Source organism: Agelaius phoeniceus, chromosome 19 (genome assembly GCF_051311805.1).
Source record: "Agelaius phoeniceus isolate bAgePho1 chromosome 19, bAgePho1.hap1, whole genome shotgun sequence".
Lineage (NCBI taxonomy): Eukaryota > Metazoa > Chordata > Aves > Passeriformes > Icteridae > Agelaius > Agelaius phoeniceus.
The window spans coordinates 12720872-12748338 of record NC_135283.1 but is presented as its reverse complement, the minus strand read 5'-3'; the positions used below and the strand labels follow the sequence as shown (position 1 = coordinate 12748338).

General features: G+C 65.5%; 2 protein-coding genes across 12 annotated transcripts in view; one reads left to right on the top strand and one right to left on the bottom strand.

Annotated features, from left to right (window-relative positions):
• The window catches only part of BAIAP2 (BAR/IMD domain containing adaptor protein 2), a 41699-nt gene extending 36804 nt beyond the window's left edge, over positions 1 to 4895 (top strand). For 3 of the 6 annotated variants that reach the window (XM_077188258.1, XM_054645241.2, XM_077188260.1), the window contains 2 exons: positions 182 to 216; positions 4365 to 4895. In XM_077188258.1, the coding sequence (XP_077044373.1) occupies positions 182 to 216; positions 4365 to 4434 (105 nt within the window). In that variant the 3' untranslated portion in view covers positions 4435 to 4895. Of the gene's footprint in view, positions 1 to 181; positions 217 to 663; positions 833 to 2480; positions 2529 to 4364 lie in introns of those variants that run through there. The other 3 variants (XM_077188259.1, XM_054645242.2, XM_077188257.1) reach the window with 2 other exon arrangements.
• Positions 4896 to 6175: 1280 nt separating this feature from the next.
• On the bottom strand, positions 6176 to 26548 carry AATK (apoptosis associated tyrosine kinase). Of its 6 annotated transcripts, none has more exons than XM_077188250.1 (14): positions 26326 to 26547; positions 16926 to 17059; positions 15825 to 15966; positions 14928 to 15007; positions 14716 to 14834; positions 14238 to 14325; positions 14028 to 14161; positions 13321 to 13405; positions 12553 to 12692; positions 12279 to 12428; positions 9128 to 12197; positions 8840 to 9008; positions 8433 to 8651; positions 6176 to 8262 (listed from the first exon to the last, which is right to left on the bottom strand). In XM_077188250.1, exons 1-14 carry the CDS (start codon positions 26408 to 26410, stop codon positions 8234 to 8236), a joined length of 4644 nt encoding a protein of 1547 aa, XP_077044365.1. In that variant the 5' UTR covers positions 26411 to 26547; the 3' UTR covers positions 6176 to 8233. The 6 variants fall into 6 exon arrangements, with proteins under 6 accessions (XP_077044365.1, XP_077044366.1, XP_077044370.1 ...); XM_077188251.1 differs by having other exon boundaries at positions 12553 to 12674; XM_077188255.1 differs by lacking the exon at positions 26326 to 26547 and adding an exon at positions 25786 to 25804.
• Positions 26549 to 27467: the final 919 nt, after the last annotated feature.

Here is a 27467-nt window from a genome sequence, read left to right as displayed (position 1 = left end):
CTTCACTCCCTGCTGTCTGAATCCCACTCCAATCATCTCCATATCTCCTTTTCCTCTCCAAATGCATCAGCTCTTGGCCCTGGGTCCTGATGCACTTTGGTTTGTCCGTGTGACCCTCCAGTGGCACCTGAGCAAACAGCCCACAGGTCCCTCACTGTGCTTCCTCCTCTCCTCCCCACAGGGTCTCGATGACTACGGGACAAGGTCCGTCAACAGGTAAGATGTCACCTTGCTGTCACATTCCCTGCGAACTGTTGGTGTTGGCTGTGGGCGAAGTCGTGGGGCTGTGTCCCCACAGGGGTCCCTGCATGGGCTCCCCGGGGACTGGCAGTGGCTGGGATGGGGCCAGGTCTCATCTGTGAGATGGGGGGACCCAGGGAGGGCAGGTCCCAGGGCCAGCCTGGTGTCCCCAAGCTCGTGCTCCTCCAGAGAGTCGCGTCTCCCACCCTCCTCCTGGCTCACGCCTGGATAGGGAAGCCACAGAGAGCCCGGGCTCCCGGGCCTTTCCCCAGCACCTTCTCCATCCATCCCCTGTGCCTCGGAGCTGCCCTGTCTCGCTCCTGGGGCTGGGTGGAGCCCGTGGCCGTGCAGGGTCCCACCCGCGGTGCCGTGAGCTCGGTGCTGCCCTCGGCCACTCTGGCATCTCTGTGCTTTGTTCCGCAGCGGCAGTGGCAGTTTGGTATCAACGGTGTGAGGACACCTGGGCTCGCAGCGGCCCCTTGCTGCTTGGAAGAGCTTTCTGCTTCTTTTCCCCCCCTTTTTTTTTCCTTCCCTTTCGTTTCTCTTTCTCTACTTCTTTTGGATTTGAAACTCTTGTGATCTTCAAGGAAACCATGGTGCTTCTCACCCCTCCCCGGTGTTCACAGTGCCCTTGTTTCTGAAGCCTTTTTGGAGCAGAAACTGCCGCCAGGTCTGTGCTCACAGCCCGGGCGCAGTTGTCACTTAGTGGGACCCGGTGTTTGTCCTCCCGTGTGATGTTAGCGATGCACTGTCCCCCCCAGGGGCCGCGCCGGCCGCCCCGCACGAGCCTGGACCAAACTCCCAGACTGGATCACATATGCATGGCCTCTGGTGTCCGTACTGTTACTGAGCATCCGGGATGCCCGCGCCCGGGATGCCGTTCCCGGAGGGGGGGCAGCGTCCCCGCGCCTCCCCCTGGGCCCGATCCGCTTCCATCCCTTGGGAGAAGCGGATGGCACAGAGCTCCCGCCCCGGGGAAAGGGCTGCTTCTGGGCTGGGGTCCCGCCGGCTGCGGGAACCCCCCCGGAAGGGTTACTCCTGGTTGTTTTATAAATATATATATATATATATTTTTTGTAGCAAGGTATTGTTACCTCACGCTAGGGCTGGGGCTCCGAGGGCTGCTCGCGTGCCCAAGCCAGGCTGGAGCGAGGCAGCCCCGGCAGTGCCCGGGGGGCTCCCAGCCCGCTCTGGGGGTCCCGCTCCACACTAGCCCGGCCGTAGCCCTCCCAGTGCCCGTGGCCGTCTCCACTGCAAAGCTGTTCACGCTTTTTTCTGATGTGATTTTTAAGACCTCTGACATTGCCTGTTTACTGGGACATTGCTGGCAATAGACCTCCCCCTCCCACCCCCTGGACCAGTTTTTGGGTTATCTCCTCGCCTCCGGGCACACTGTTCTGAGCCCCTCCTGCATCGATGTCCGAATTTTGCTAAGGATTTTTAACCCAGGATATTTCACGATGAATGACTGAATGTAGAGGGGGAAAAAAACAAACCACAAAAAACACAAACCCAGCCTAGCAAAGCCTGTGTGGAGATTGTAAAGTGCTGAAAAACCTTTTTTTAAAAGCCAGAGAGAATTGTGCCCTGTACTGAGTTATTGTTTGAATAAAAGTTTTATTTATTGCATTGAGCTGGGCCTCGGTGTCTTTTTCGGCTGCCGTGCCTGCGTGCTGCCCTCACCGCCCGCATCGCCCACCGCGTGTTCCCAGGCCGTGTTTTTGTTCCCCGCTCCGTCCCTGGGGACGCTGCCTGTGCGCGCTCAGCCCTGCTGGCACTAAACAGCTTCGCTGAGCGGGAGCAGCGACAGCTGCTTTAGGGCCGGCTCCCCCTCGCTGAGCATCCCAGGGGTGATGCTGCCCCTGCTCCCGCATGCCAAGGCTCCGGCTGCGCTTTCCCGGCGCTGGGAAAGCGGCGGTGGCCGGCACAGAGGGGGGAAGGAAGCCGCCCCCTCCCTTCCGCAGCCCCCGCCGTGCCCGGCCGCCGCACTCCCACAGCTCCCAGCTGGCCGTGCCCTTCCTTCCCCTCCTCACAGCACCAGCGACTCAATAAACACCACTTTTCCTCCTTTTTCTTCTTTTTCCTCCTGTTTCCTCTGCCTGCCGGCGCTGCGTGCGGGGTGGCCAGCGGGCTCTCGGGCCACCGGCCGGCTCGTGGCCTTAAGTCTCTCCTTAACCACGACCTTCTGTTCCCATCAAGCGTCCCGGCGTCCTCCAACCTGCCTTCTGTTTCCCTTGCAGCCCCGATGTTGAAGTGGCCAGGTTTTGAGGTGGCCCTGCCCGTAGTTAGTAAGTGACGGCGTCGCGGGGCCGAGCCCTGGGTGCGCTGGGCAGCGGGTGAGGCCGCGGGGCTGCGCGGGGACGGTGCCACCGCTCTGCTTCCCGCCTCGCCGTCCCCTCCCTGCGTCACCACCGCTTGTCCCCGAGCTCCGGGGCTCCCCGGCTGCCTGTGCTGCTCACCCCGCTGCCGTGGCTGCTGCGCTTGCCGGGATGCTGAGCTGCTCTGCCCCTCTGCCCATAACCGGCTCTTTGGTTGTAGGTGTCCGCCGGCCCCAGTCCTGCCCGCACTAACTGCAGGTTTTTTGAGCAGCTTTTTTTGTTGTAGACTCGTCCCAGGAGGCTCCTGGTCCTGGCCCTGGGGATGGGACGCAGGAGCCTCCCCAGGAATCGAGAGCCTCCTCCTCGCTGGCACTGCAGAGCCTGGAGAGCTCCTTCCCCGTTTCTCTTTGATCCATGAGCTGCTTTCCCTGGAGCTGCGGGCTCCATCCCAGTGGCTCTTCTCAGCCAGTACAGAAAGAGTTAAATGAGCCCCGGGTGACTCATCAAAGCAACTTTTCCTCTCCCTCCAGTCCTAGAATCTATTTTGGCATCTTGGGAGGGAAAGTGATCTAAGCAGCTGCATTAATTAGGTGTGAAATTAATTACCCTATTTTTAAGCAAAAGTCATTTATCTTTTAAGGAAAGAAAAAGCGAATGTGGAAAGCTGAGGGATGGCAGAGATGGGGCCTGGGGCTGACAGTGAGACCCTGTCCCAGAGGGGCGCAGGTTCCAGCATCTTCCTTCTGCTCTGGGAGATGGTTGGGGACATCCCAAAGCTTCTGGGGACATCCCAAAGCTGCTCGGTGCAGGTGCACATGGTAACCACAGCACTTTACCTGAACTCACATCAGGGTAGCAGGGCTGTGCCCCCACGGTGGGTGTCCAGCCGAGGCCCAGCTATGGGACCTGGCATGGGGAGCTGTGGCCATTGCTCCCGCTGGGCACAGAAGGATTGTGTGGCTCTTGGGGAGGGCTGGGGGCAGTGGGCAGATGAGACAGAGGGGCTGCAGGGAGGCCAGGGGGTGCTTGGTGGCTCCCCAGGCAGCCAGAGGGACCCCAGAGATGCCCACACCCCCTGGGAATTAACTCCTGCTGGGAGAGGACAGAGGGGCCCTCCTGGGGAAGGGGTAAGGATGCTCCCCGTGCCAAGGGAATCCTTGCACCCTGTCCTGGCCAGGTGACGATGGCAGCAGGAGGGTGCTGGGTACACCCCAGGTAGGTGAAACCCAAGGTCAGCCAGTCTGGGCTCTGGACTCTGACAAGCTCATCCAGCTGTCCTTAGTCTCCCACACTCTTCCTCTTGGATATTAACTTCCCCAGAGGCAGCACAAGGGCTCTGCAGGGAGCTGCCAGCTCTGCCCTCGGCCAGGAGTGAAGCCATAACCCCCTGCTCCAGGGCTGGGTGATCCCACAGTGCTCCCACCTGTGGGAACTGCTGGAATCCAGCCTTGGAGGAGGCTGGAGCAGCTTCATCAGCCCTGGCCCCCCTGGCATCCCCAGCTTTAGGCTGGAGGAGAGCGAGGTAGGAGAACATCCCCCTGCAGCTGGGCTCGGCCCATCTCTGACCCACCACGGCTTAGCTGGGAGAGGAGCAGAGTTGTGGGGGCAGCTCAGGGAGTGGGGACAGCTGAGGAGTGGGGGCAGCTGGGCTGGGGGCTCCACAAGGCAGAGCTTTTCCAGTTTAAGCCCTCTCCAAACGCTGCTGGTTCTGGGGTCTTGCCAGTCTCGCTCGCTGTGCCGGTGCCCTGTCCTCTCCAGGCCTCCACACCCTGTTAACTCTTCCTTCCTCTTCCTCTTCCTCCACAGGAACCCCTTTGCCAACGTCCAGCTGAAGCCAACGGTGACAAACGACCGCTCGGCCCCGCTCATCAGCTGATCCGGGAGCGCTGGCACCGCGTGGCACTCGCCACCTCCTCATCCTCCTCCTCCTCTTCCTCCTCCTCGCTGCTGCATGTCCAGCTTCCCAGGACTCCATTTCTAGGCGGAATTTATTAATCCTGCTGCTTTGAAAGCCAAAGGCTCAAGCTAGTGCCCTAGTTCTCTCTTCTCTAGCCTCCCTCGGTGGCAGGGGGTCACAGCGCTGCCGTGTCACCTGTCCCCTGCCTGCGCTGAGTGCGGTGGCACTTCCCGGAGTCAGGGCAGCGCGTCCCAGAGCTGGGCTGGCTCCCAGGCCCAGCAGCAGCTTGCTGTGGGTGGGGAAATGAGCTCAGCTGGAGAACAACTCTCCGTGGGCTCACGGTGCTCAGGGGGCAGCAAGGCAGAGAGGGCACGGTCCCCCTGCCCAGACGAGAGGGACCCCCAGGCCAGGCAGGACACGGGGACACCCCCAGGCCAGGCAAGCCAAGGCACGGTGGGTGGCACAGGCAGCTCCCAGGCTCCCACCAGACCCCGCTGCCCACGCCATGGCCCGGGCTGGGACAGGGCAGGGGGTGCCAGCACTGCAGCCCCCGCTGGGACGGGGTCAGCTCCGCTCCCAGAGCTCCTGCTGTGCCAGGGCGCGGGGTGCTGTAGGGAATTACGGTACTGCTGTAAAATATAAGCTAGGAAAAAACCACTGCTGGAGGCAGGGCAGTGTGGGAGTGAGCCTTGGGGTGCCCCTGCTCCCTGCAGACAGGAGCTCCCATCCGGACCTCTTGCTTGGCTGTTTGCTCTTCCTCTATTCGTAGGGCTGCATGAGAGAGAGATAGAGATAAATATATATAAATATATATACACACACACTTGCTAAGCTTACTGCTGGGGGTGCCCACGAGCAAGGTGGCTCCCACAGCCCTTCCCGCAGCTCCTGAGTGACCAGGGTCACATCCTTGCTCCACAAACACGGAGAAGAGATTTCCAGGCAGGAACTGTGTCTCCCATGGCTGAGGGCTCGAACCCGAACAGAGTTTTTGCTTTTTCCGTTGTATCTGTCCTTTTGCACTCTCTGATCACTGGTGCAGCATGTCCTGGTGCCCACAGCCCGGGCAGGGGGTGCTTGGCTGGGCACTGGGGAGGGCACGGAGTGTCCCCGGCCCATGGGGCTCGGTCCCAGTCGGACGTGGTGGCTCATCTCTCCTGTGTCCCCTCTGATGGGTTTCTCCAGCTCCACTGCAGGAAAACAGCTTCACCTGTGACTGCCCAGGCTCCAGCTCTGCACAAGGGCTCCCAGCTCCAGGATGTGCCTCCTCTTCCTCTCCCAGGGCTGGAGCAGATGGCTGGGGGGCGGATGGGGCAGGGGTGAGGGACAGGGCTCTGCTGGGGGCTGGGGCAGTGGGTGGGAGAGGGCTGGGGGTCACAGCCCGGGGTGGGGACAGGCCTGGGCTCCCCTCGGCCACTGCGGTGTCCTCTTCCACCCCCGTGCCAGGGGCTGTCCCCTGGGCCCCCCAAGCTGCCACCCTGGCTCCAGCCAGCCCCCGGGGGCTTCGCTGCACCTCCTGGCTCGGTGGCACCTGTAAGACGTAACCTGAAATAATTTTTTATGAGAAAAAGTAATTTATGAGCAATTCAACCTCCCCCAGCCCTCCCTCCTGCAGCGTTTTCCCAGGCCAGAGGCTCCTGCCTGGCCCTGGAGCGTGGCTGGGACCCTCCCGAGCTGCCTCCATCCTGGGTGCTGGGCAATGATCGGGGCAGGAAACGGCTTAAGATATTTTAAAAACTTTATTATTGGCCCGATGAGATTTGACACACATGCTGGGAGCTGTATGGAAATCAGCACTGATAAAAAATACAGCAATTATGACCCGTATTGAGAAAATAGACCATGTAAGAAGAGCCTTTCTATTAAAAAAGTTACCCAAGCCACAGCTCTGTCCTCATCCTCTCTCTGGGGCCGGGACCTGCAGCGCCATAGACCAAACCCAGGGTGTGGGGTGGGGCTGGGCCAGCACCCCTGGGTGCCAGGGGCTGAGCAAACCCCCCCAGTGCTGGGGGTGCAGGGAAGGGGGGATCAGGGGGTGGGAGGGTGGGTGCTGTGGGAAGGAAATCCCAGGAGCACCCCAGTCCTGCATGGGGAGCAGCCCTGGGTGCTGCACCCTGGTCAGGGCAGGGGGTGGGCTCCTGTTGTAAGGGATAAGGAAAAAGCTTGGGAGAATTGGGGTGGGGGGGATACAGGCCAGGTGGGGGCTTAAATAAAACACTTAAATAAGCACTCATTGCTTAGGAGGGGGAGGAACCAGCAGTAGGGGAATGGGGTGGCATGGCCACCCTGGGGCTGAAGTTGGGGTCCCCCAGGGTCCTGGAGTGGGGAACAGCCCCTGGCCCCCACAAGAGCCTCCTGAGCACTGAGGGCACTCCAGCTGGGATACAGCTGGGCTGGGCTGGCCATGGGAGAAGGGAGGGTGGGTATGGGACACCTTTGCCAGCACCAGTGCCAGGCTGGGGTGGGGACAGCTTCAACCCACGGGCCCTGGTGCCAGAGCTGTGTCCAGCCCAGGCTGGGACCACCCTGTGGCATGGAGCAGAACCCCTGGCACCAGCCCCATCCCACATGGGTGCTGTCTGTGCAGTGTCCCTGCACGGGGACACTTGTGTGCCCTCATCCCCCTACACAGGAGCCAGGACAGGGGCAGGGGCTCAGGGGGGGACATTTCTCACCTCAGGGTTTGGTCTATAGACCCCAAAAGGAACCAGCCCTGAATTCAAGGTTTCACTCAGCTCCGCTTACTTCTATTTCCTTCCGGAAGCTGGAATTGCACAATTATCCTAAGCCTCGAATGAATTAAAAAAAACCAAAACAAAACAAAGAAAGAAACAAACAAACAAAAAAAACCCAAAACAGAACAAAGAACCACGAGCGCGCCCCCCTCCCCCCCCTCCCCAATAAGTCTCTTTGGCAGCAATAACTTAAAATCGCGTCAATGTGGGTTCAGTCAACAGCAAGTTTTGGTTTTGGGGTGGGGTTGGGGTTAGGGTTTTTAATAATTTTGTTTAAATACAAAAATAGTCAGGTTGGCGGGTCCCGGTGGGGAATACTCCCTCCACTACCAGCCCTCCACGTGTTGCTCCTCACTACAACGGGCAAGGGTCCCAGCAGTCCTCAGGGATCCCCAGCTGGGACCGATCCCTGCAAACCAAGGGAGGGGAGCTCCAAAGCCATGGGGATCGCTCTAGGCAGCGGTGACACCCCTGGCACGGGGAGTGACATCCAGAGTGGCAGCAGCCAGCGGCCCCTGGGTCAGGAATGTCGTGGAGTGCCTCTGGGGCAGCCGTGGGGCAGCTGTGGGGCCGCTGTGGGACAGCCAAGCTGCCACAAGGTGCAAGACTGAGCACAGGGCACAGGGAGGGGACAGCCCGGGGGGAGAAAGGGTGTGGGGGACAAACTGCCTCGGGGAGCACATGTGGGCAAGAAGCCAAGGGGGAACTTCACTGGGGAGGACACTCGGCAAATGTTAGCAAGGTCAGGGCACTACCCTTGAAACGCTATAATTTATATATATATATGTATATATATATATATAAGTGTCTATTTTACACGCACGCTCACAGCCACCCGCACGCGCGCTCGGCGTCACCGTCACCGTCACCCACCGCCTGGCCCCGCGGGGGCCGCGCCGGCCCCGCTCCCACTCGAAGCAGCAAACGAGTTCCTCGCGATAAAATCTGCCTAAAAACCGAACTGCCCAGCGGGGTCTGGGAGCCCACGGGCGGCCCCCGCGCCGCCCCGGTGCCAGGGCAATGCCGGCTGCGTCCCGGCCGGCTCACTCCCGGTCACCGTCTTCGCTGCTGCCTGCAATGAGCAGAGAGAGCCATGAGAGGGTCCCGGACCCCCGTGGGACATCCAGCCCTTTGTGGGGGTGACCGTCCCCACGGGGTGCAGGGACAGGGCTCACAGTGTGGATGGCACCGGGACACGGCTGCTCTGGGCACCCACGGAGCAGCATCCCAAGGGGGACTCACCTCCTATGGAGTCCATGTCCGAGTCGGAGACGTGGGTGATGGAGAAGCGGGACACCGGGGCAGGTGAGACCGTGAACCGGGAGAACTGGATGGGCAGCACCTGTTTCTGCGGTGGCACCACGGCCGCGGGGGGCTCCGCCGGCGTCCCCGGCAGCGAGGCCACCAGGGACTGCTTCACTGGCATCAGCGGGAAGTCGTCGTCCCACTCGAAGCCACCGCCTGGGATACAAAGTGAGGGGGCTGAGCCCACTGTGAGCCCCATAATCTCTAACCCCATCACCTCATAAATGCCCCTCCATCATGCCATAACCGCTGTCCCCATGATCCCGTAACTGCCTCCCCATGATCCCATAACTGCTGCCCTCTCACCACCCCACAATCCACCCCATGAGCTCCTGATCTCTTACTCTCTTCCGAGGCATTGCCGTCCGAAGAGTCGTCGGAGGCTCCGAGCCTGTCCGTGGGGCTGGGGGGGCTGCCACTGGCAGGGGGCTGCCCCGAAGGCGAGGGGGGCTGCCCCGAAGGCAGGGTGGGCTCCGGGAAGCTCTGCTCAGCCAGCTCCCGCGTGGGGCTTTCCTGAGGATGGAGAAACAGCAGGAAGGAACCTCACCGGGGGCTCGGCTGTAGATGGCTCCCACCACCAAAATGGCACGGAGCCGTGCCCAGTACCTGGCTCTGTCCCCCAGGGCACCCACCTGGTCGAAGAGGTAGATGGTCACATCGTCATAGAAGGACACAGCCTTTTTCTTGCGCTCCAGGTCCTCGCAGAAGGACTCGGACAGCAGGCTGGGCATCTTGAGGAGGCTGCGCAGGTTCCGGCCGCTCTGGCTCTCGGCCACCACGATGGGCACGGCCGCCGGCTCCTCCTCGCTCTCCTCGCTCTGCTCCTGGATGTTGTAGCAGCGCAGCTCCTCATCCGACTCGTCGCTGTCTTCCGTGTCCTCCTCCTCCTCCTCTGGCTCCTCGCGGCGCTCGGGGGCAGCCGGGGCCGGGGAGAGACCCGGTGGTGATTCACCCCCGGGGAGCAGCGTGCTGGGACCCCCCGGCGCATCACCCACCCCGGGCCCCTCCAGGGGCAGCCCCCGTTCCCCAAGCCCCAGCGCGGGGGTCACAGTCTGTTTGTCCCCCACTGTGGCCCCCCCAAGTCCAGGGACGCCCTCGGACACGCAGGTCCCTCCAAGAGCTGATGGCTCCCCAGGGCTCACTGGCACCGGGGTCAAGAGGAAAGTCTTGGGGGTCACAGAGCCCGGGGGACAGGTGTCTGTGTCAGGGCGCGGGGGGCTGCCCGGCACCAGCCCCGTGCCAGCGGGGCTCTGCTCGGTGCCAGGCACCTGCTCCGGTGAGCTCCCGGCCCCAGTCGCCACCCAGTCCCCCTCCAAAGCCACCGCCGCCGGCGTGGGCATCGCCACCGCGACGCCAGGCGCGGCCGGGGGGCTGCCGGGTGCCCCCGGCGGGTGCAGCGGGTCCTCTCCTCGCCCTGTGTCCTGCAAAGGGGAGCGGGGACCCTCCTCTGCCTCCGGCGTGCGGGACCCATCGCTGTCCCCCTCGTCCGTGTGGCCGCGCTCGGCCTCGGCGTCGCAATCGGAGAAATAGGCAGAGTCGCGGTAGGGGCTCTTCTCGGCCAGGCCGGGAACCTCGGCTCCCGGGCCGCTGGGCAGCCGCGTTTCGGGGGCCGCAGCCTCGCCCTCGGCCCCCGGCAGCCCCGGGGGCGGCTTCCCCAGCTGGCTGAAGGCCTCGGGCTCTCGGGGCTCGTGGGGCTCCTTGAGGACGAACTCGGGGGACTCGTTGTTCTCGGTGTCGTAGCCGCTGTCGAGGGCCCGGGCCTGGCCGGCGGGCACGAAGGCGCCGGGGCTGAGCACCTCGCAGGAGCTGGCGGTGGAGGGGATGTCCAGCGACTCCAGCGAGTCCGGCGTCCCCACCTGCTTCTGCAGGGACCTGAGCGCGGGGGCCGCCTCCGCCCGCTCCGTGAACTCCCCGGAGAAGTCGGTGAAGACGCCGGAGGTCAGCTCGGCCGTGTCCTCGTCGCTGCCCTCGTCCACGCTGGGGAAGCTGCTGCTGGAGAAGGTCTTGTCCGGCGTCCGGTCGGCGTCGCTGGCGGCACAGGCGCCGCTCTCGGCCACGGCCTCGGCGGGCGCCTGGGCGGGCTCCGCTGCGGGCTGGGCGCCGTCCGCGCCGGGCTGGCCGGGGCTCGGGGCGGCCGTGCCAGCCGTGGGGGGGGCGGCCTCGCCCGGCCCCGCGGCGGCGGCGGCGGGGGGCGGCGGGCTGCGGGCAGGGCTGCCCCCGGCCGGGCTCTCCTCAGGGTGGGCATCGCGCGGGGCCCCCGGCGCAGGTGGCGGGGCCGCGGCGGGGCCCCAGGGCGCGGCGGGGCTCTCCGCCAGCGTGCCGGGCTGCGCGGGGCCGCAGGGTGATGAGTCACGGCCGTGCCAGGCCTGCCGCCGCGGGGAGGGCGAGCGGCACGGGGAGGAGGAGCCGCCGGCCATGGCGGGGGGCTGATCCTGCCGCGGGCGGAGGAAGTCGTGTCCCGGCGGGGACCCCCCGAGCTGGGGCTGCCCGCGGGGCACCGTGCCCAGCGGCTTGGCCATGAGCCCGCGGAAGGTGATCATGCGGCGGTAGCACCAGCTGTCGCCGGCCGGGGGTTCGCGGGGGCTGCCGCCGCCGATGTTGTTGTTGGAGGAGCTGTTGGAGGCCCACGGGTGCCGCTGAGGCGGGGGGCTGGCACCGGCCGCCTGGGGGGCGCTGGGGGGGCTCTCCTCGCCCAGCTCCAGCGCCACGCAGTCCGGAGGGGCCCCGCTCGGGCCCGCCGTGCCCCCGTACCCCGGGGGGCTGTAGGCGCAGTTCCCCGACGGCGAGACGCCCAGCGGGTCGGCAAAGACCCCGGGCTGGAAGGCGGGGACGGGCCAGTCCTGGCTGCCCGGCTGGAGGGGCTCCTCCTCCAGCAGGTACCCCTCGGCCCCGTGGCTGGGGGACGGCTCGTAGCCCCGCGGCTCCGGCCCGGGGCAGGGGTACGGGTAATACTCTGCGCACTCCCAGGAGCCTTCGGCCGCGGGCGCGTGGCCCAGCAGCGGCTCCATGCTCAGGGACACCGTGGGGCTGCCCGAGTCCGAGTCGTAGGCGCCGCCGCTGCGGCCGCCCTGTGCTCTCCAGCAGGCCGGGGCCCGCGGGGCGCCCCGCTCGCCCGCCGGGCTGTAGGTGCACATGGCGTAGTCCAGCTCGGCGCTGCCCTCGCCGGGGCCCTCGATGCGGATGTAGTACTCGCTGCCCAGAGAGGGGCTGTGGGCGCCCAGGATGGGCACCACGCCGGGCGCCGGCACCCCGGGGCAGCCCGACGCCTTGCACTCGTAGCAGGACGGGGACACCCCCAGGCTGAGCCCCGCCGTCGTGGCCGGGTAATAGAGGTCGTGGTAGCGGGCGGCGCTGCTGGGGCTCAGGGACCCCAGGGGGGCCTGGAAGTGCTCGGTCTTGGTGTGCTCCCACTTGTACTCGAAGTTGAGGCCGTGGCTGGTCTCCATGACAGTGAGGATGTCGTCCCCGTCTGAGGGGAACCCATCGGCCGAGAACTGCTCCAGCAGCGGGAAGGACGAGAGCTCGGGACCGTGGTGGCTGCCGCTGGCGCTGCCGTTTGGCTTCATGGAATTCCAGCGTTTCTCGAAGTCCTCCTCGGCCTCCGTGGCTCCCTTGGCGCACAGGTAGGACAGCAGCAGGTGCACCTCCTCGGCCGTGGGGCGCTGCTCGGGCTGCAGCCAGCAGAACTGCATCACCTCGTACCTGCCGTGGGGAGCGGCCAGCGTCAGCCCGGCCCCCGCCCGTGCCGCGGGGCAGGGGAAGGGGGCACCTCGGGCTCCTCACCAGCGCTCCGACAGCGACAGCTTCAGCTGGGGCTTGGGCAGCTTCAGCTGCTGCTCCTTGATGGCGTAGGCCAGCACTTGGCGGTCGGAGTAGTGGTCGTAGGGCTGGCTGCCCAGCTCAAACAGCTCCCAGATGGTGACGCCCAGCGACCTGCGGGCATGGCACCGTGCTGGGGGTGCAGGGAGACCCCTGTCCCGCCCCCTCCGCCAGCCCCAAAACCACCCCGATGCACCCCGTGAGGCTGCAGCCCCCCGTGCCCTCCAGAGCCGCTCACCAGACATTGCTGGCCTTGGTCTGGTCCACCACGAGCAGGTTGCCGTGCACCTCGTCGATGAGCTCGGGCGCGATCCAGCGCAGCGGCACCCACAGCTGGTCGGCCGTCACGAAGTAGTCGTCCTGCCAAATGTGCAGGGTCAGTACGAGAAGAGAACGTCAATCCATGGCGTCAGGGACCGGCCACGCCGCCACCCCCGGCCTCCCCAACCTCCGTCGCTGCCCCCCGTGCCCCCTGTTCCCCCACATCTGCCCCCCGTGCCCCTTGTTCCCCCACATCTGCCCCCAGCCTGTCCTGCTCTGCTCCTGGCACCTACTGTCCCTTGTTGCCTCCCCTCCTTCCCCCCTCTGCCCCTCTGCTCCCCCTCCTGAGCCCCTCCAGACCCCCAGTTTGGCAATCCCAGCTCTGCAGGACCTGTGGGCAAACTGGAGCAGGACAGGGACACAAATGGACGAGTGGGCAACCCCAGGCTGTGCTGGCAGCTGCCTGCAGGGTCCTGTGCCTGCCTGGCAGAGGGGCACGTCTGGACCAGCCCAGGCAGTGTCACCCCACTGGGTGGGTGCCAGGGCACACCGGGTGGCACTAAGGGTCCCTCACAGGGTGGTCTGAACCCCCCTGCACCCCAGCAAACACAGGGGTGCCCCAACACCGCTGGGGAGAGGGGATGTGGGGGAAGGCTCATCGGGTCTGTGCCAGGGTGGGTACGGGGGGGTCCCGCGGGATCCCAGCGCGCAGCCCCAGCCCCCTCCTCCCTCCAACCAGCCTTACTTTGTACTTGCAGTGCGAGAGCCCGTAGTCCCCGATCTTCACGGTGAGGTCGGCGGTGAGGAGGCAGTTCCGCAGGGCCAGGTCGCTGCCAAGCAAACCCGGAGCTGTCACCGGCACCGAGAGCTCGGCGGGCACGCACCGGGGACCCGGCTGGGGCGGCCGTGCGGCGGCGGGGCCGTTCCCCGCCCGGCTCCGGGCGTGCCCGTAACGCGGCTCTCTCAGTGCACAGCAGGAATGCCCGCGCGGCCCCAGCTGCGCCGCTGTCCGTCCGTCCATCCGTCACACGCCGAGCCAAGCAGAAGGCGCCTGTTCCCGGGCAACGTGAGCCCTGGCACGGGGCCGGGCACCCGGGCGGCTGCTCCAGCACTGGGCGGGTCGTGCAGCCGGGCACAGACAGGGCCACCGAGGCTGGGCTGCCCTAAGGGAATCCCTCTCCAGCACAGCTGGGAGTCCCACGTCCCCCTCCCACAGCTCGAGCGCCCTCGTGGGGACCCACCTGCAGAGCTCGGGTGGGGACACTCCGGTGGCCCCCGACGGCAGCGCGCCCCCTCCTCAACAAAATCACTGATGCTGGAGTCTCCGTCTGCAACTCACTCAGCACCAGGATATTGTTGGGCAGGAGGAGCAGTGGTGGGGCAGGAGCACTGGCACCTTGGGGACCCCCGTGCAGACCCTCCCCAGCTCCCCCAGAAGGCAGCACAGCCTACCTGTGGATGTAGTTGTTCCTGTGCAGGTGCAGGACGCCGCAGGCCACCTCGCACGCCATCCTCTGCAGGGTCAGCAGGTCCGGGGTCATGGCCTCGGCCCCCCGGCAGCTCCGCAGGTACCCCTTGAGGTCACCCTGCGGGCAGTGCCACTGTCACCTTCCGTGCCTGGCACCCAGGGGGGCACCACGGGCAGCGGGCACAGGGACTCACCAGCGGGCAGAACTCCATCACCAGCAGGTACGGGGTGACCTCGGCGCACTGGGCCAGGCACTGCAGCAGGTTGGTGTGCTGGAGGGCTCTGCGTGGGCACAGCAACGGGGGTGTGTGTGCACCACTGCCCTTCCTGTGCCAGGGGGATGGCAGCAGTGCCCCAGGAGCCATCGTCCTGCCTGCACCCCAGGGGCTGCCGGGAGCGGGTACCAGCACGTCCCAGCGCCCGGGATGTGTCACAAAGGGACATTTGTTCAGCTGGGCTGGGGCAGGAGCAGCCCCGTGCCCCCCCTGCTTGGCCCAGCTCTGCCCATGACCTCACTGCTGCCCCACGGATGGCTGTGGCCCCACAGAACTGTGCTCCCCAGAGCGAGGGGCAGCCACGGCTCTGCCCAGCAGCTGAAGGCGGCACGGGGTGGATCTGCCCCCATGGCACAGCATCCCCACTCCCAGCACTGCGGAGTGACCCCAGAGGTACCTGTAGGGCTGCGCTTCTTCCAGGAACTGCATCTGGTCCTGCACACTGGCACTCGCCTTCAGCTCCTTCACCACCACCTGGGTGCTGCTGATGCCCGAGTTCACCTCCCCCAGGAACACCTGGGGTGAGGGACAGGCTCATCCCTCCATCCACAGCCAGGGCCCCACGTCCCAGCTGGGTGGGGGGTCCGGGGGTCCCTGTTCCAGGCTCACCTTGCCAAACCAGCCATGGCCGATCTCCTTCAGGTACAGCAGGCTCTGCCGCCCCAGGTCCGCCGACTTGAGGAGCTGCACTGTAACAGAGCCCATCCAGCTGCCCGCGTGTCCCCCTGCCCACACATCCCCCTGTCCCCCTGCCCACACATCCCCCTGTCCCCCTGCCTGTGCTCCCCACCAGTCCCAGCCAAGCCCTGCTGTCCTCACCGTGCCACCCGGTGCCAGGGCCTCTGCCACCCCAGGATGCTCCGGAGCATCCATCCCTGGGAATCCTGCATCCCAGGCATCCTCGTCTCCAGGCATCCTCCCACGATCAGGGGACGGGGGGTATCAGTGTCCCCGAGCAGGATGGCAGCAGAGCTGGCTCCCTGCCCCTCTCCTCCGCAGGGTGTGCAGAGCTGAGCCCGGCACAGCGCTGGCATTTAGCCCCTTCCCAGCCCCCCCGGCACAGTCCGGCCCCTCGGGAGCCCGTGCCAAGGGCAGGCAGCAATGGGGCCATTGTTGGTCCTTTCTGCCCTCCCCTCTGTGGCCATTCTTTGGGCAGGGAGTGACACAGGGTGGGAGGGGGCACAACCAGGCGCCCCCCACATTCCTCTCCCACTCAGGGCCTTGTTTACACGGGACCAGGGCTCATGGATGTCACCGTTCAGGGTGGCCGTGTCCTGTCCCGCCCCTGCCCCGTCCCCTGGGCTGGGACACGCAAGAGGGACAAGGGACCCTCGCACAGGGGGACCCTGCAGCGCTCCCCAGGGACCTCGGCTGCCTGTCCCTTGCCAGGGCTCCCCTGGATCTGTCCCTCCACTGCAGGGGACACCCAGCATCCCCCCATCACCCTGCCCTGTGATGACAGACCCCAACCACAGCATGCAGGGGGCCTGCCCCACCCTGGCTTACCTGAGCGCCCCGGCTGCTTGGCCATGGGCAGGGACACCTTGGTGAGGGGCAGCACGTAGACCTCGGGGCCATGCTGGGGGGCAGGCGAGCCCTGGGCCGACAGCTCTGTCACGTAGTCATCCCCCTCGGCGTTCTCAAACTCCTGGTTCAGGGTGCAGGGGGTGACACAGTGAGCAGAGACAATGACCCCATGGGCTCCCCACTGCTCTGGTGCCCTGCACACCCCTCTGCCCCAACAGGCTCATTAAATCCCCCCTCCCTGCACACAACCCTCCCCACCGGCCATCCCATTACCTGTCTGTGCCACCCCGGCAGCCCTCGGCTCCCAAAAGCCGCCCGGGCGAGCAGGTAGGATACGGTGAGCATCTCTCCGTGCCAGGCTGTGCCTCATGGCGCTGCCGGCGCCGCACCGTGTGCCGTGTGCCACCGCGGGCCATGCGCGGACACCGGCGCGGCCGCTCGCACATAAATACGAGTGCGGGGGCACCAGGGGGTCACTGTGCCCCCCCGGCACGGCGAGGTGCTCCGGCGGTGTGGGACGATACACAACACCCGGCGTGTCCCCCCCAGCCTGACCCCCTCCCGCCGCGGGCGCCTCAAGCCTCCACAAAAATCCCAGCAATTAGGGAAAAAGCGTTTTCTCGGCACATTCTGTGCCTGTGAGGTCAGGGTGCCTCCCACCCTCGGGGGCGTGCGGGTGGGACCGGGCCCTTAACCGTGCCGTGGCCTGGCCCCGCACGGAGCCGGGAGCACGAATGGGTCAGGATGCGACCCCAAGGATCCTGAATCCCACAGATCCACGCTCGGTGGGGCTGGGATCCAGGATGTGACCCCAAGGATCCTGAATCCCACAGATCCATGCTCGGTGGAGCTGGGATCCAGGATCCAGCCCCACTGTGCTGAGCCCCACAGCCCCAGCAGGCAGCGAGGGGCTGAACCTCTCCCTCCAAGCGCTGCTGTCCGGAGCCAGGACACATCCAGCCCTGGCACTGGGGCAGAGAATTCTGCACCAGGAGCCTCCAGACACCTCCATCCCTCACTGGGTCCCTGGTTAGAACCCCCCACCCCGGCCTGGGAACCCCACCCGGCCCCTCAGCTCACCTTGAAGCCAATGTCCCCCTTCTTGCAGCACAGACAGGCCAACATGAGGAAGATGAAGGTGAAGAGCCCCGAGAAGGAAACGGCCACAACAGCCAGCGAGGAGGACCAGGAGAGCTCACTAAGGGGGGTGCCGTCTGTGGGGACACGAGGTGGTCAGGGCTGGGGGCACCAGGGAGGGTTCACGGGACACAGGGAAGGGAAACACCTGCACTGCCTGGGCACTGCATCCTCTGGGCACTGGGGAGGGCTCACGGGGCATGGGGAAGGGACATGGCTGTACTGGCTGGGCACTGCATCCTCTGGGCACCAGCACACCCCAAATCCCAGCACCTGCCCCCCCACTCCAGCTGTGCGGTGTCCCGTGGGGTGGCAGGGCACACGGTGGCCACAGTGGCAGTGGAGGTGGCCGTGTCACAGCTGCCCATCCCCAGCAGGCCCCACTGCCAGCTGCAGCTGCCACATTACTATTCTGCCCGGAGCCTGCCCAAACAACCGGCGCCCTTGTGGTGGGAGCAGCCGGAAGGTCGTGGCACTGCCAGCGGAGCCGGGCACTGGAGACCCCCAGAGCCCCGGGGTGCCCGGCTGTGATCGGTGCCCTGTGCCCAGCCAGGAGCCTGGCACAGACCCCACCGGTGCCATGCTCCCTCCCTGGTCACCAAGCCCCTGCCAGGGATGCTCGTGGCACACACGTGGCTCCAGCACATGGCCCACGGAGTGTCCCTGTCCCTGTGCCCCGGCCACGCTGCCCTGCTCCAGAGCTCGAGCTCCCCTGTGTCCTTGAGACTGGCACCTGAAGGGCACCAGGGCTGGGGAAGGTTCTGCTGCCCTGGTGGGCGCTGGCAGCACCCACTGTCCCCGGGCACTGCCCGGCACCACGCAGGGTGGGCACAGGGCACCCTGGCTCCCACGGGCCTTGGCACAGCCCGGCCATGCCAGGGAGCAGGGAAGGAGCTCCAGAGCCATCTTCTGAGGCTCGGGATGCAAAGCCGAACCTGGGAGGAGCGGGGGGCGGCGTGCCCCCCCTTCCAGCTGGTTTCCATGGTGAACACACTTTGTACCGCCAACGTCACCATTTTCCCTGGATAGTGGGACAGCAAGAGAGAAAATGACTCACTGAAAAGAGCCTTTGAACGGCAACGGGGAGCAGAGCACGGGGACGGGAGCCCGTCCGAGGGCACCGTCAGCTGAGCTGCCCCTCAGCTCGGGAACTGGAGGTTCCCAGGGAGGACAATTGGCCAGTGAGATCCAGCTGGTCCTGCCTCAGTTTCCCCACCTGCACAATCACAGACCTGGGAGCCGTGACCAGCCCAGACTGGGCAGGGGCACCACCACTGCCATGGCCCACTGGCACCTTCCCTCCCTGTACCCACAGCAACGGGGATGGGAAGTGTGGCATCATCTCAGATGCCAAATTATCCCAAATCCAGGTCAGGTGCACCTGCAGCAGCAGATGCTGGAGCGCTGGGAGCACCAGGACATGGGGGACACCAGGAACACAAGGGACACCAGGGCACAAGGGACACTGGGGCACAGGGCTGCCTGAGTGCAGAAGTACCCCAGGGCCCTCAAGAGAAACCAGGGCCCCCAGCACATCCTGCCCTCCATTCCCAGGCTCTGCCTCCCACTCTGACAGCAGGAGTGAGGTTCCCCTGGCACCAAAGCCATGCCCTCCCCTGGCACCGAAGCCATGCCCTCCCCTGGCCTTCCTCGCCACAGGGGTGCCCCGTGCATCCCCCAGAATTGCGGCGTCACTCGCAGCCCCTCCACCCAGTGACCCCTGAGCCAGGGATCAGCCACCGTCACCGGGCCAGCCCCACAGCAGGGGACTCCTGGGGGCTGCAGGGACTGCTGGGGCTGGTGGCAGCAGACAGGCCACAGCTCCAGGGACACCCGCCCAGCCTCACCCCCAGCCCTGGCAAACGGAAGCAGAAGGGACACAGGGGAAGAGGGGGGATGCTGGATGCAGTGGGGTGCAGTGGGGTGCAATGGGATGCCGGAGGGTACAGTGGGGTGCAGTGGGGTGCAGCGGGGTGCAATGGGGTGCAGTGGGATGCAGGAGGGTGCAGCGGGGTGCAATGGGGTGCAGTGAGATGCAGCGGGGTGCAGTGGGGTGCTGCAGTCGCCCTCCCACCCCACGGAAGGCACGGCGCACCCTCGGCCGGCGCAGCCCCGCCCGCGCTGTCCCCCCGCCTGTTGCATCGCCCACCCAGCGCAGGTCGCGGCCCCGGCGCGGCTCCGAGCGGGGCCGGCAGAGCCCGGGGTGTCCCGGTGCCGCCCTCCCGCCGCCGCTGCTGACTCACGGCCCCGGGGCTGCCGCGGGCCGGCCGGGGCCCCGCTCCTCCGGCGGCCGGCGGGGCGATGCTGCGGCCGCCCGGCGATCCCGGCGGTGCCGGCGGAGCCCGCCCGGCCAGCGGGGCTGACGTGTGCGGAAGGGCCGAGCCGGGGCTCCCGCAGAGCCGGCGGCAGCTCGGGGCTCCCGGCCCGGCACTGCCCCGGGCTCCGGGCACGGCACGCCCCGACCCCGCTCCCACCGGGCCCCTCGCCGCAGCACCTACCGCAAGGCAGCCTGTGCCTCAGTTTCCCCACCGGTGGTTCCCAGCTGCCCTGGGAGGGCTCGCAGGGTCAGCCAGGAGGGGATGGATGCTCTGGCGCCTTGAGGGCATGGTCCATACATCCCCCCTTCCCTCTGGCTGCCCACCGCGGATTCCAGCCTGGAAACATGCCAGATCCTGCTGGGCAAGGTGGGATTTGGGCAGGGAGAAGGGCAGGATATGGGTAGGAAGCAACGCAGGATTGGGGCAGGAAATGGGGCAGGATTGGGGCAGGATCTGGACAGGGAGCAGGGCAGGATTGAGATGGGATTTGGGCAGGATCAAACACTCACGTCCCTCAGCCCCTCCGGCCACGGGCTGCTCGTTCCCATCCCAGCCCCATCCACTCTCCCTGGCATCACTCATTAATCCCTGTGCCCATGGGCTCTTCCAGGGAAGCAATTTCACAGCCCACAGGACACGCTCTGCTCACCCCCCGCTGCCGTTTGGGGTGTGAGCACAGGCTGGGCCTGGGGCCTGAGCAGCTCCAGGGGAAACTGGAGGCACCAGCAGGAACCACCCTGAACTACAGCCCCGAGCCTGGAAGGCCCTGCCATGGGAGCAGGGTTGGGGCTGGCAGTAACCACGGTGCCAGCCAGGAGCCTGGCACGGAGCTGGTGCCCACAGCATACTCCCCTGGGCTGCTCAGGAGCCCCCAGGATCCTGGCACCCCTCGCTGAGGTACCCAGAGCCTGCTCGGCTGGGCTGCTGTGGGATCCAGGCACCCCCTCCCTAAAAGCAGGAGCAGGGAGCAGCACCCTTTATCCCCATTGCTGGAGACCTTTTCCCACCAGGAAGAGCCAGAGCCATTGGAGCAGCCTCTCTGGTGATTAATAGATCAGTTAATTGTGAATTCCAGGCACGCCTGGCTAATCCCTTCTCCTTCTGTATCTCTTAGCGTGGCGTATTTCACCAAAAGGATTGATTCTGCCCTTTCATTCTGCTTTTACCATCTAGGGCTGAAACAGCAGCAAAAAATAAATAGGTGGAAAATAACAGAAAATCATCCATCATTTTCTGAAGCAACGAAATAAAAACAAGGATTGTGCTAGGGACAGGCCGGGCTCTGGCGTTGCTGCGCACACACCACGCGTGTCAGCCTGATTAGGGACAAAAAATCAAGTTCCTCCATCAAAGCCCGCCCTGATGCAGAGCCAAGAGCCAACAATTCCCTCTGTTTCCACAGAAAATAATACTAATATTATTATGATAATATAATTATTATAATGTAATTATAATAATATTGTCTATAATAATAATATATAGTCATAATATATTATTATTATATATAGGATATTATAATTGTGTATGGAATTATATATAGAATTATACATGGAGTTACATATATTGTATTTTTATATATAATATATAGTCTATTATAGAATTATTAGTATTAAAATAATATATTGTAATAATAAAAAAAAGAATATTGTAAAAGGCATGCAGAGCAAGCTCAAATTGATTATTTAAACTGAGCTTGTTGTTCTCAGTGAGTGCTGTGCAGCACATCCCACACCGTGGAGCCCGGGATCCCCGTGGCAGGGGCAGTACCAGGGACAGTGCCGGGGCAGTACTGGGGGCAGTACCGGGGCAGTACCAGGGCAGTACCAGGGACAGTGCCAGGGCAGTACTGGGGCAGTACCTGGGCAGTACCGGGGCAGTACTGGGGCAGTACCGGGGCAGTACCAGGGGCAGTGCCAGGGCAGTACCAGGGGCAGTACCGGGGCAGTACTGGGGGCAGTACCGGGGCAGTACCTGGGCAGTACTGGGGTAGTACTGGGGGCAGTACCAGGGATAGTGCCAGGGCAGTACTGGTGCAGTACCAGGGCAGTACCAGGGCAGTACCTGGGCAGTACCTGGGCAGTACCAGGGCAGTGCCAGGCACATGTCCCATGCCCGCCGAGGCTCGCAGAGCCCAGAGCCTTTACGTAACAGCGGGAGCGGCAGCGCGAGAGGGGTGCCCTATTTATATCCCAAACGCTCGCTCGGCGCCGTTATGAAACGAGCAGCTCTGGCTCCGGAGCACGGCCCGAGCAGGGGGAGGCTGGGGGGTGAGGGTGTCCCCTGGCACAGGAAGGAACCCGGGCTCAGGGTCTGGCTCTGTCCCCCAGCACTGCCCAGATCCCAGTGCCCCAGCCCCGAGCGGGGCTCGGCATTGAGGATGCTCAGGACATGGAGCTGGGGAGGGCCTGGCACCTCCCTGCCCCACGTCCACCCTCGGGTCAGTCTATGGTGCCCAAATCACCTGCAGGCACGGGAACACACAGACCAGGGCGGCTGGAAAATCCCTCCTTCCCCACAGGGATGGCTGAGGGTGGGCAGCACACAACCACAGAGCTAGTTGGGAAAGGTGAAAATGGTGGCTGACATGGTGGCCTGGCAGCAGGACACCCTGGCACAGCTGGGACAGGAGCCTGGCAGCTGGTGGGTGCCCTGCCAGCCAGGGCAGAGCTGTTCCACTTACTGCGTTTGCCCACACTGGAATTTTCCTTCGCTCCAGTAATTAAAACAAACGGCGTTAACCCCGCTGCTGGCACCAGGCTGCAGGGAGGACGTGGGCACGGCTGGCACAGGAGAAGGGGTAGGGAACAGGATCCCCCCAACAGTCTGGGCTGTGGGACAGTGGCTCTGTGGGAAATCCTGGGAAATTCCCATTCCTCCAGTGCTCAGCCCTCCCAAATCCACAATCCCCACGTACTCACTGTCCCTTGGCCGGAGCTGAGCTCCACCAGGAGCCTGGTGCCAGCTCTGGAGCATCCCAGGATGCTCCGTGTCCCCCCAGTGTCCCCGGCCATCAGGGCCTGGGCCGGCCCTCGGAGCTTGGCCGATGGCAATGATGGCAGTGGCAGCCCTGAGACGGCTGTGCCATGCTCTGATGGTGCTTCCCGGGCTGTCAGGGGGATTAATGCCCCCAGGAGATTGATTTTCCTGCCAGTGGGCACGCTGAGTCAGCACAGAGCAGCTCCTCTCCGGGCCAGCCATGTCACCCTCCAGCCCTGTGACACGGCCCCTGGGGTCCCTCCGGCTCAGCCCACTCCAAATTCCCACTGGGGATGTGAGGGGCCACTTTCTGGGGCAGGAGAACGTCTGGAACCCTGGAGTGGCAGCAGTGCGTGGCCAGGACCGTTATACTGCATCCCAACACCCCTGGATCCTACTGGGCCACCGTGCCACAGTGCCACCATGCCACGGTGCCACCATCCCTGGATCCCACCATGCCACGGTGCCACCATCCCTGGATCCCACCATGCCACAGTGCCACCACCGCTGGATCCCACTATGCCACCATCCCTGGATCCCACCGTGCCACCATCCCTGTGTCCCACTGTGCTACCACCCCTAGATCCCACAGTGCCACCATCCCTGGATCCCATTCTGCCACCACCCCTGGATCCCACTGTGCCACCACCGCTGGATCCCACTATGCCACCATCCCTGGATCCCACCGTGCCACGGTGCCACCACCCCTGGATCCCCCGGTGCCACCACCCCTGGATCCCCCTGTGCCACCACCCCGGGCAGTGCCCCCAGCCCCTGTTCACTTGCCGGATCAGTGCAGCAGCACAGGGTGGGAACAGGCTCAGCCATGGCACCAGAGCAGCCCAAGTGCCCCTCTGACCCAAATCCTGGGATTTTCCAGCCCAGCAGTGGGATGGCGAGGAGGTGACGTCACACCAAGGCAAAACCTGGGATGCTGCCTGGCTACAGGCACTGAACACTGAACACAGAGCCCTGCTGGGTGTGAACCCCCACTGGCACCACGCTGGCAGTGCCACTGCTGCCCCACACGCCCAGCTGTCCCCGGGTGCCAAGGCTCGGCTCAGGGGCACCGCAGCCCTGCTCTGGCCGGGAGGATGGTGCCAGGGAGGGCAGAGCCGCGGGCTGCCCTGGCACAGGGTGTCCCAGCAGGGCTGGGAGTGCCGGGCAGGGAGCCCGTGAGTCACAGCCCCGCTGCCCCCGGCGGCGCGGGGCCCTTTCAACCCCGGCATGGTAATTTCTGCTAATTGGCCTTGACAGGGATCGGTGTCAGCGTTCCAGAACACACCCGCGTGTGCGTGGGGCAGGAGGGAGGGAGGGGAGGAAGGGGGAGCAAAGTGGCACCCTCAGGGAACAGGATCCTGGCTCTGTCCCCTCACTGAGCCAGGTGGGGCCTGGCTGCCCTGTTGTGCTGTGCCAGTGCCATTCCCTGTGCCAGGACAGGGGGTTTGCCACATGCCACCCCACTCTGCCTGCCCCTGGCATCCCTGTGGGCACTGGGAGTCGCATCCTGGCTGTGTGCCCAGCCCCTGCTGCCCTCCAGCCCAGAGTGCCATCCCCCAGTGGGAAACATGTGGCAAGACAGGACAACGGGCACGCTGCTGCCACCACTGTCACCTCCCAGCCAAGGAGCTCCCGCTGCCCTGCCCCAAATCCCCTCAGTGTGTCCAGCCCCAACAGAACCTTCCCTTGTATGGCCCAGTCAGTGCCAGAGCGTGCCTGGCCCTGGTTTGGGTTGCCAGGGTCCTTCTGGCTGTTATGGCCCCTTTGCCACCACGATCCCCCAAGTCCTTTCCCATCCTTGTGCCAGGAGCAGCTGGAGGACACAGAGCACCAACACTCACCATGCTGCTGTCACTGAGTGTCACTGAGGCACTGCATGGCAGCAGGTGCCAGGTGGACCCAAAACCACAGGGCTGGGGGGAGCCCCTGCCCTCCCTGTTCCTCGACTCCCCAGGGCAGGGAGTGGGCACCCATTTGCCCCTGGAAGCCCGGGAGATGTGGGGGGCACGTTGGGGCAGGCAGGGCTGGGTCGTGCCCCACTGGTGGCTCCAGTGCTCCATGCAGGACCATCTCCAGGCCTGGCCTGGGAAGGGGTGAAGAGAGATGGGAACCACGAGGCTGCAGGGCTGGGGCCCTCCCCCAGAGCCCCCAGAGCCTGGAAGGGAATGAATCCCTGGCAGAGCTGATGCTGGCATCCCTGACACAGATGCTGGGAGAAGCCAAATCCAGCAGGTGAGGCTGGAACAGGAGCAGCTGCACTGGCACATCCTGCACATCCTGTGGCACCTCCACCCCAGGTGACACTGCTGTCACTGTCCCATGCCACCAGGCCACCTATGGCCCAGCTTCCAACCGTGCATTTCCAGGGAACGCAGGACCAGGAGGGAGGAGATGCTCCCCTCAGCAGCACCAGGGCCTCTCCTGTCCCGTCCCAGCTGAGGTGCCAACGTGCCCTACAAACTGCTGCCCCCAGTTCCTCGCTGGCACAAGCCCCCCCCAGGGAGCCCGCCTGGCACACAGGCAGGAGCTGCTACCACATGGACCAAATCCACAAAGCCGTGAAATCCAGAATCTGGTTTGTTCCCCCTTCAATTCCTCTCCCGGTGCTGGTGGGTGGCAGCTGCACGGCAGCGCCGAGCCCTGGGCCTGGCAGCACAGCACAGGCAGCGATGGAAACAGGGATGGAGGCTTTTGAAACCAAACCTGCCTTGAGAGCCCCCGGGCCGGCAGGATTCGCGTGGAGCGGGGCCACACCAAAAACCAAAGCAAAATCTCCTCGAGGGCTGAGCCTGGCAAACGGCTCCGTCCCGGCACTGCCGCATTTTGGATGTAAATAATGAGATTTCAGAAGCAAATAACGAGCGGCTGGGGACAAAGTCCCCGCTCGGTGACTCCTGGTGCGGCTCATTTCCAAATCCCCCCACGGATTCCGACCGTGCGCAGCCGGGGGAGCGGAGCGGCGGAGGAAGGAGGGACCGGGAAGGCGGCGGGGAGGGAAGCGGGAGCCCGGCACCGACAGCCGGAGCCTCCGGCACCGCCGCGCCCGGCACGGGCACCGCTCCGCCGCCTCCGCCGTGCCGGGAGCGGCGGCACCGAGCCGCGTTATCCCGGGCTGGTAAACAAAGGGCCGGAGCCGAGCGCCCGCCGGACGCTCCCGCCCGGGGTCCCGGTGCCCGCGCGGTGCCAGCCCCGCACCGGGAGGGACACGAGGCGGCGGCGGGGGCGGCGGCGAGGGGCGGCAGCGGCGGCCGCAGCCCCGAACACGCACCGCAGTCGCCAGCCCCGCGCTGCTCCGCGGCTGCAGCATCTTCCTGCAGCTGCGCCGCGGCCGGAACACGGCGCTTACATAACGGCTGCGCCCCGAAACGCCGCTGCCCACCGAGCCCCGGCACCCACCGAGCCCCGGCACCCACCGAGCCCCGCCGGTCCCCCAGCCCCGCGGGGACCCTCAGCCCCCCGCTCCCCGGCGCCGCGGGGCTCAGCCCCAGCTCCGTCTTCCTCCCTCTCACCATCACCATCCTCCCTGTTGTTATTATTCCGTTCCAAGCCCGGAGATGCCTTCAGAGGCAGCGCAGCCCCGGGATTCCTCCGCGCTCCAGCCCGCGGAACAAAATGCCGCCCGGCTGCGGCAGCGATCCCACCGCACCGCCACACCGGGTGCTCCCCCGCCGCACCGAATGTCTCCCCGCCACACCGAGGTGTCCCAGCACCACACCGGGATGTCCCACGGCCACACCGGGGTGTCCCACGGCCACACCGAGGGGTCACACTGCCACACTGGGATGTCCCACGGCCACACCGGGGTGTCCCACGGCCACACCGGGGTGTCACACCGCCACACCGGGTCGGGTCCGGCTGTCAGAGCCCGTACAGTGACATTCCCGGTGATGAGGGCGCGGGGATGCTCCGCTCGCGGCGCAGCGCGGTGCGGGGATGCTCGTTCCCGGTGCACCGGGAGGGCAGCGGCGCGGGGCTGAGCCGGGCACACGGTGGAGCGCCGGGGGAGGCTCGGGGCGCGGGTCCGCCAGCCCCGGGGCTGCGGCACTTACCGGGGTCGAAGTGGGAGCTGAAGGCGAGGCTGGGGCTGAGGAAGGCGGCCGCCATGGCAGCGGCGGCGGCGGGGAAGCGGCCCATGGCGCGGCGGCGGCGGGAGCCCCACGGCCGCCGGCTGCCGCTGGCCCCGCGCTGGGCACGGCGGCGGCGGCGGCGGCGGCGGCGGCGGCGGCGGCTCCTCCTCCATGGCGGCCCCGCGGCCCCGCGCCCCGTGCCCCGGGGAGGGGCCGCGCCGCCGCCGAGCAGCGGGACCGGGCGGGCGGGGGCGGCAGGTGGCGGAGCCGCAGCCCCGGGACCGCACCGGGATCCGCGTCCTCCCCCCCCGGGATGAGCCGCCGCCGCCCCCGCGCGGTCCCGCCGGGATGGATGGGGGACCCCCGGACGGGGACGGGACCCTCGAGGGGCAGCGGCCACCCTGGAGCTGGACCGGGACCCCCCGAGCAGGGCTGGGACCACGCAGGGGCTGGTGCCCCCAGAGCGGGGACAGGATCACAGGATCCCCCTGTGATCTGCCCTGGAACTGCCCTGGCACTCACCCATCCCGGGCACCGCCGGCTCCCTGCACCCAGGGATGGGAATCAGGGACGGGATGGGCAGCTCTGCCCCCAGCCATCCCCTCAACCCCCTGCCAGCCCCTCACACACACAATCCACACCCCATCCCTGCCCCTGCAGCCCAGCACAGCCTCACCCTGCAGCCCCCAGTCCCACCCCGAGGGGAGCAGAGCCCCCCAGCAGCCCCAGGCAGGCCCGTGGTGTGGGGTCCCCCTTGGGCTGGGGGGGCTGCCCCGTGTGGGGCCATGGCTCAGCCTCGTCTGCTCGACGCCACAGCCCCAGCACATGGGACTGTGCCCTCCAAACACGGGCTGCTCCAAAACCCAACAGTCCCAATTCCTTGGCAGGGAACATCCCACGGCTTCACCCACACCCCTGGCAGCTCCCAGCCAGACCCTGGCAAAGCTCTGGGTGCCACTGGTCACTGAGAACACCTGGGAACCAGGCTGGACTTTCCTTCAGGGTCATGGCAGGACAGTCCTGTCCCATCCTGTCCCATCCCATTCCTGGAAACCCCCTTGCCCCAGCCCTTGCTGGGCTCAGCTCTGAGCACGGGGCTCACACATCCCCACCGCCAGTTTGAA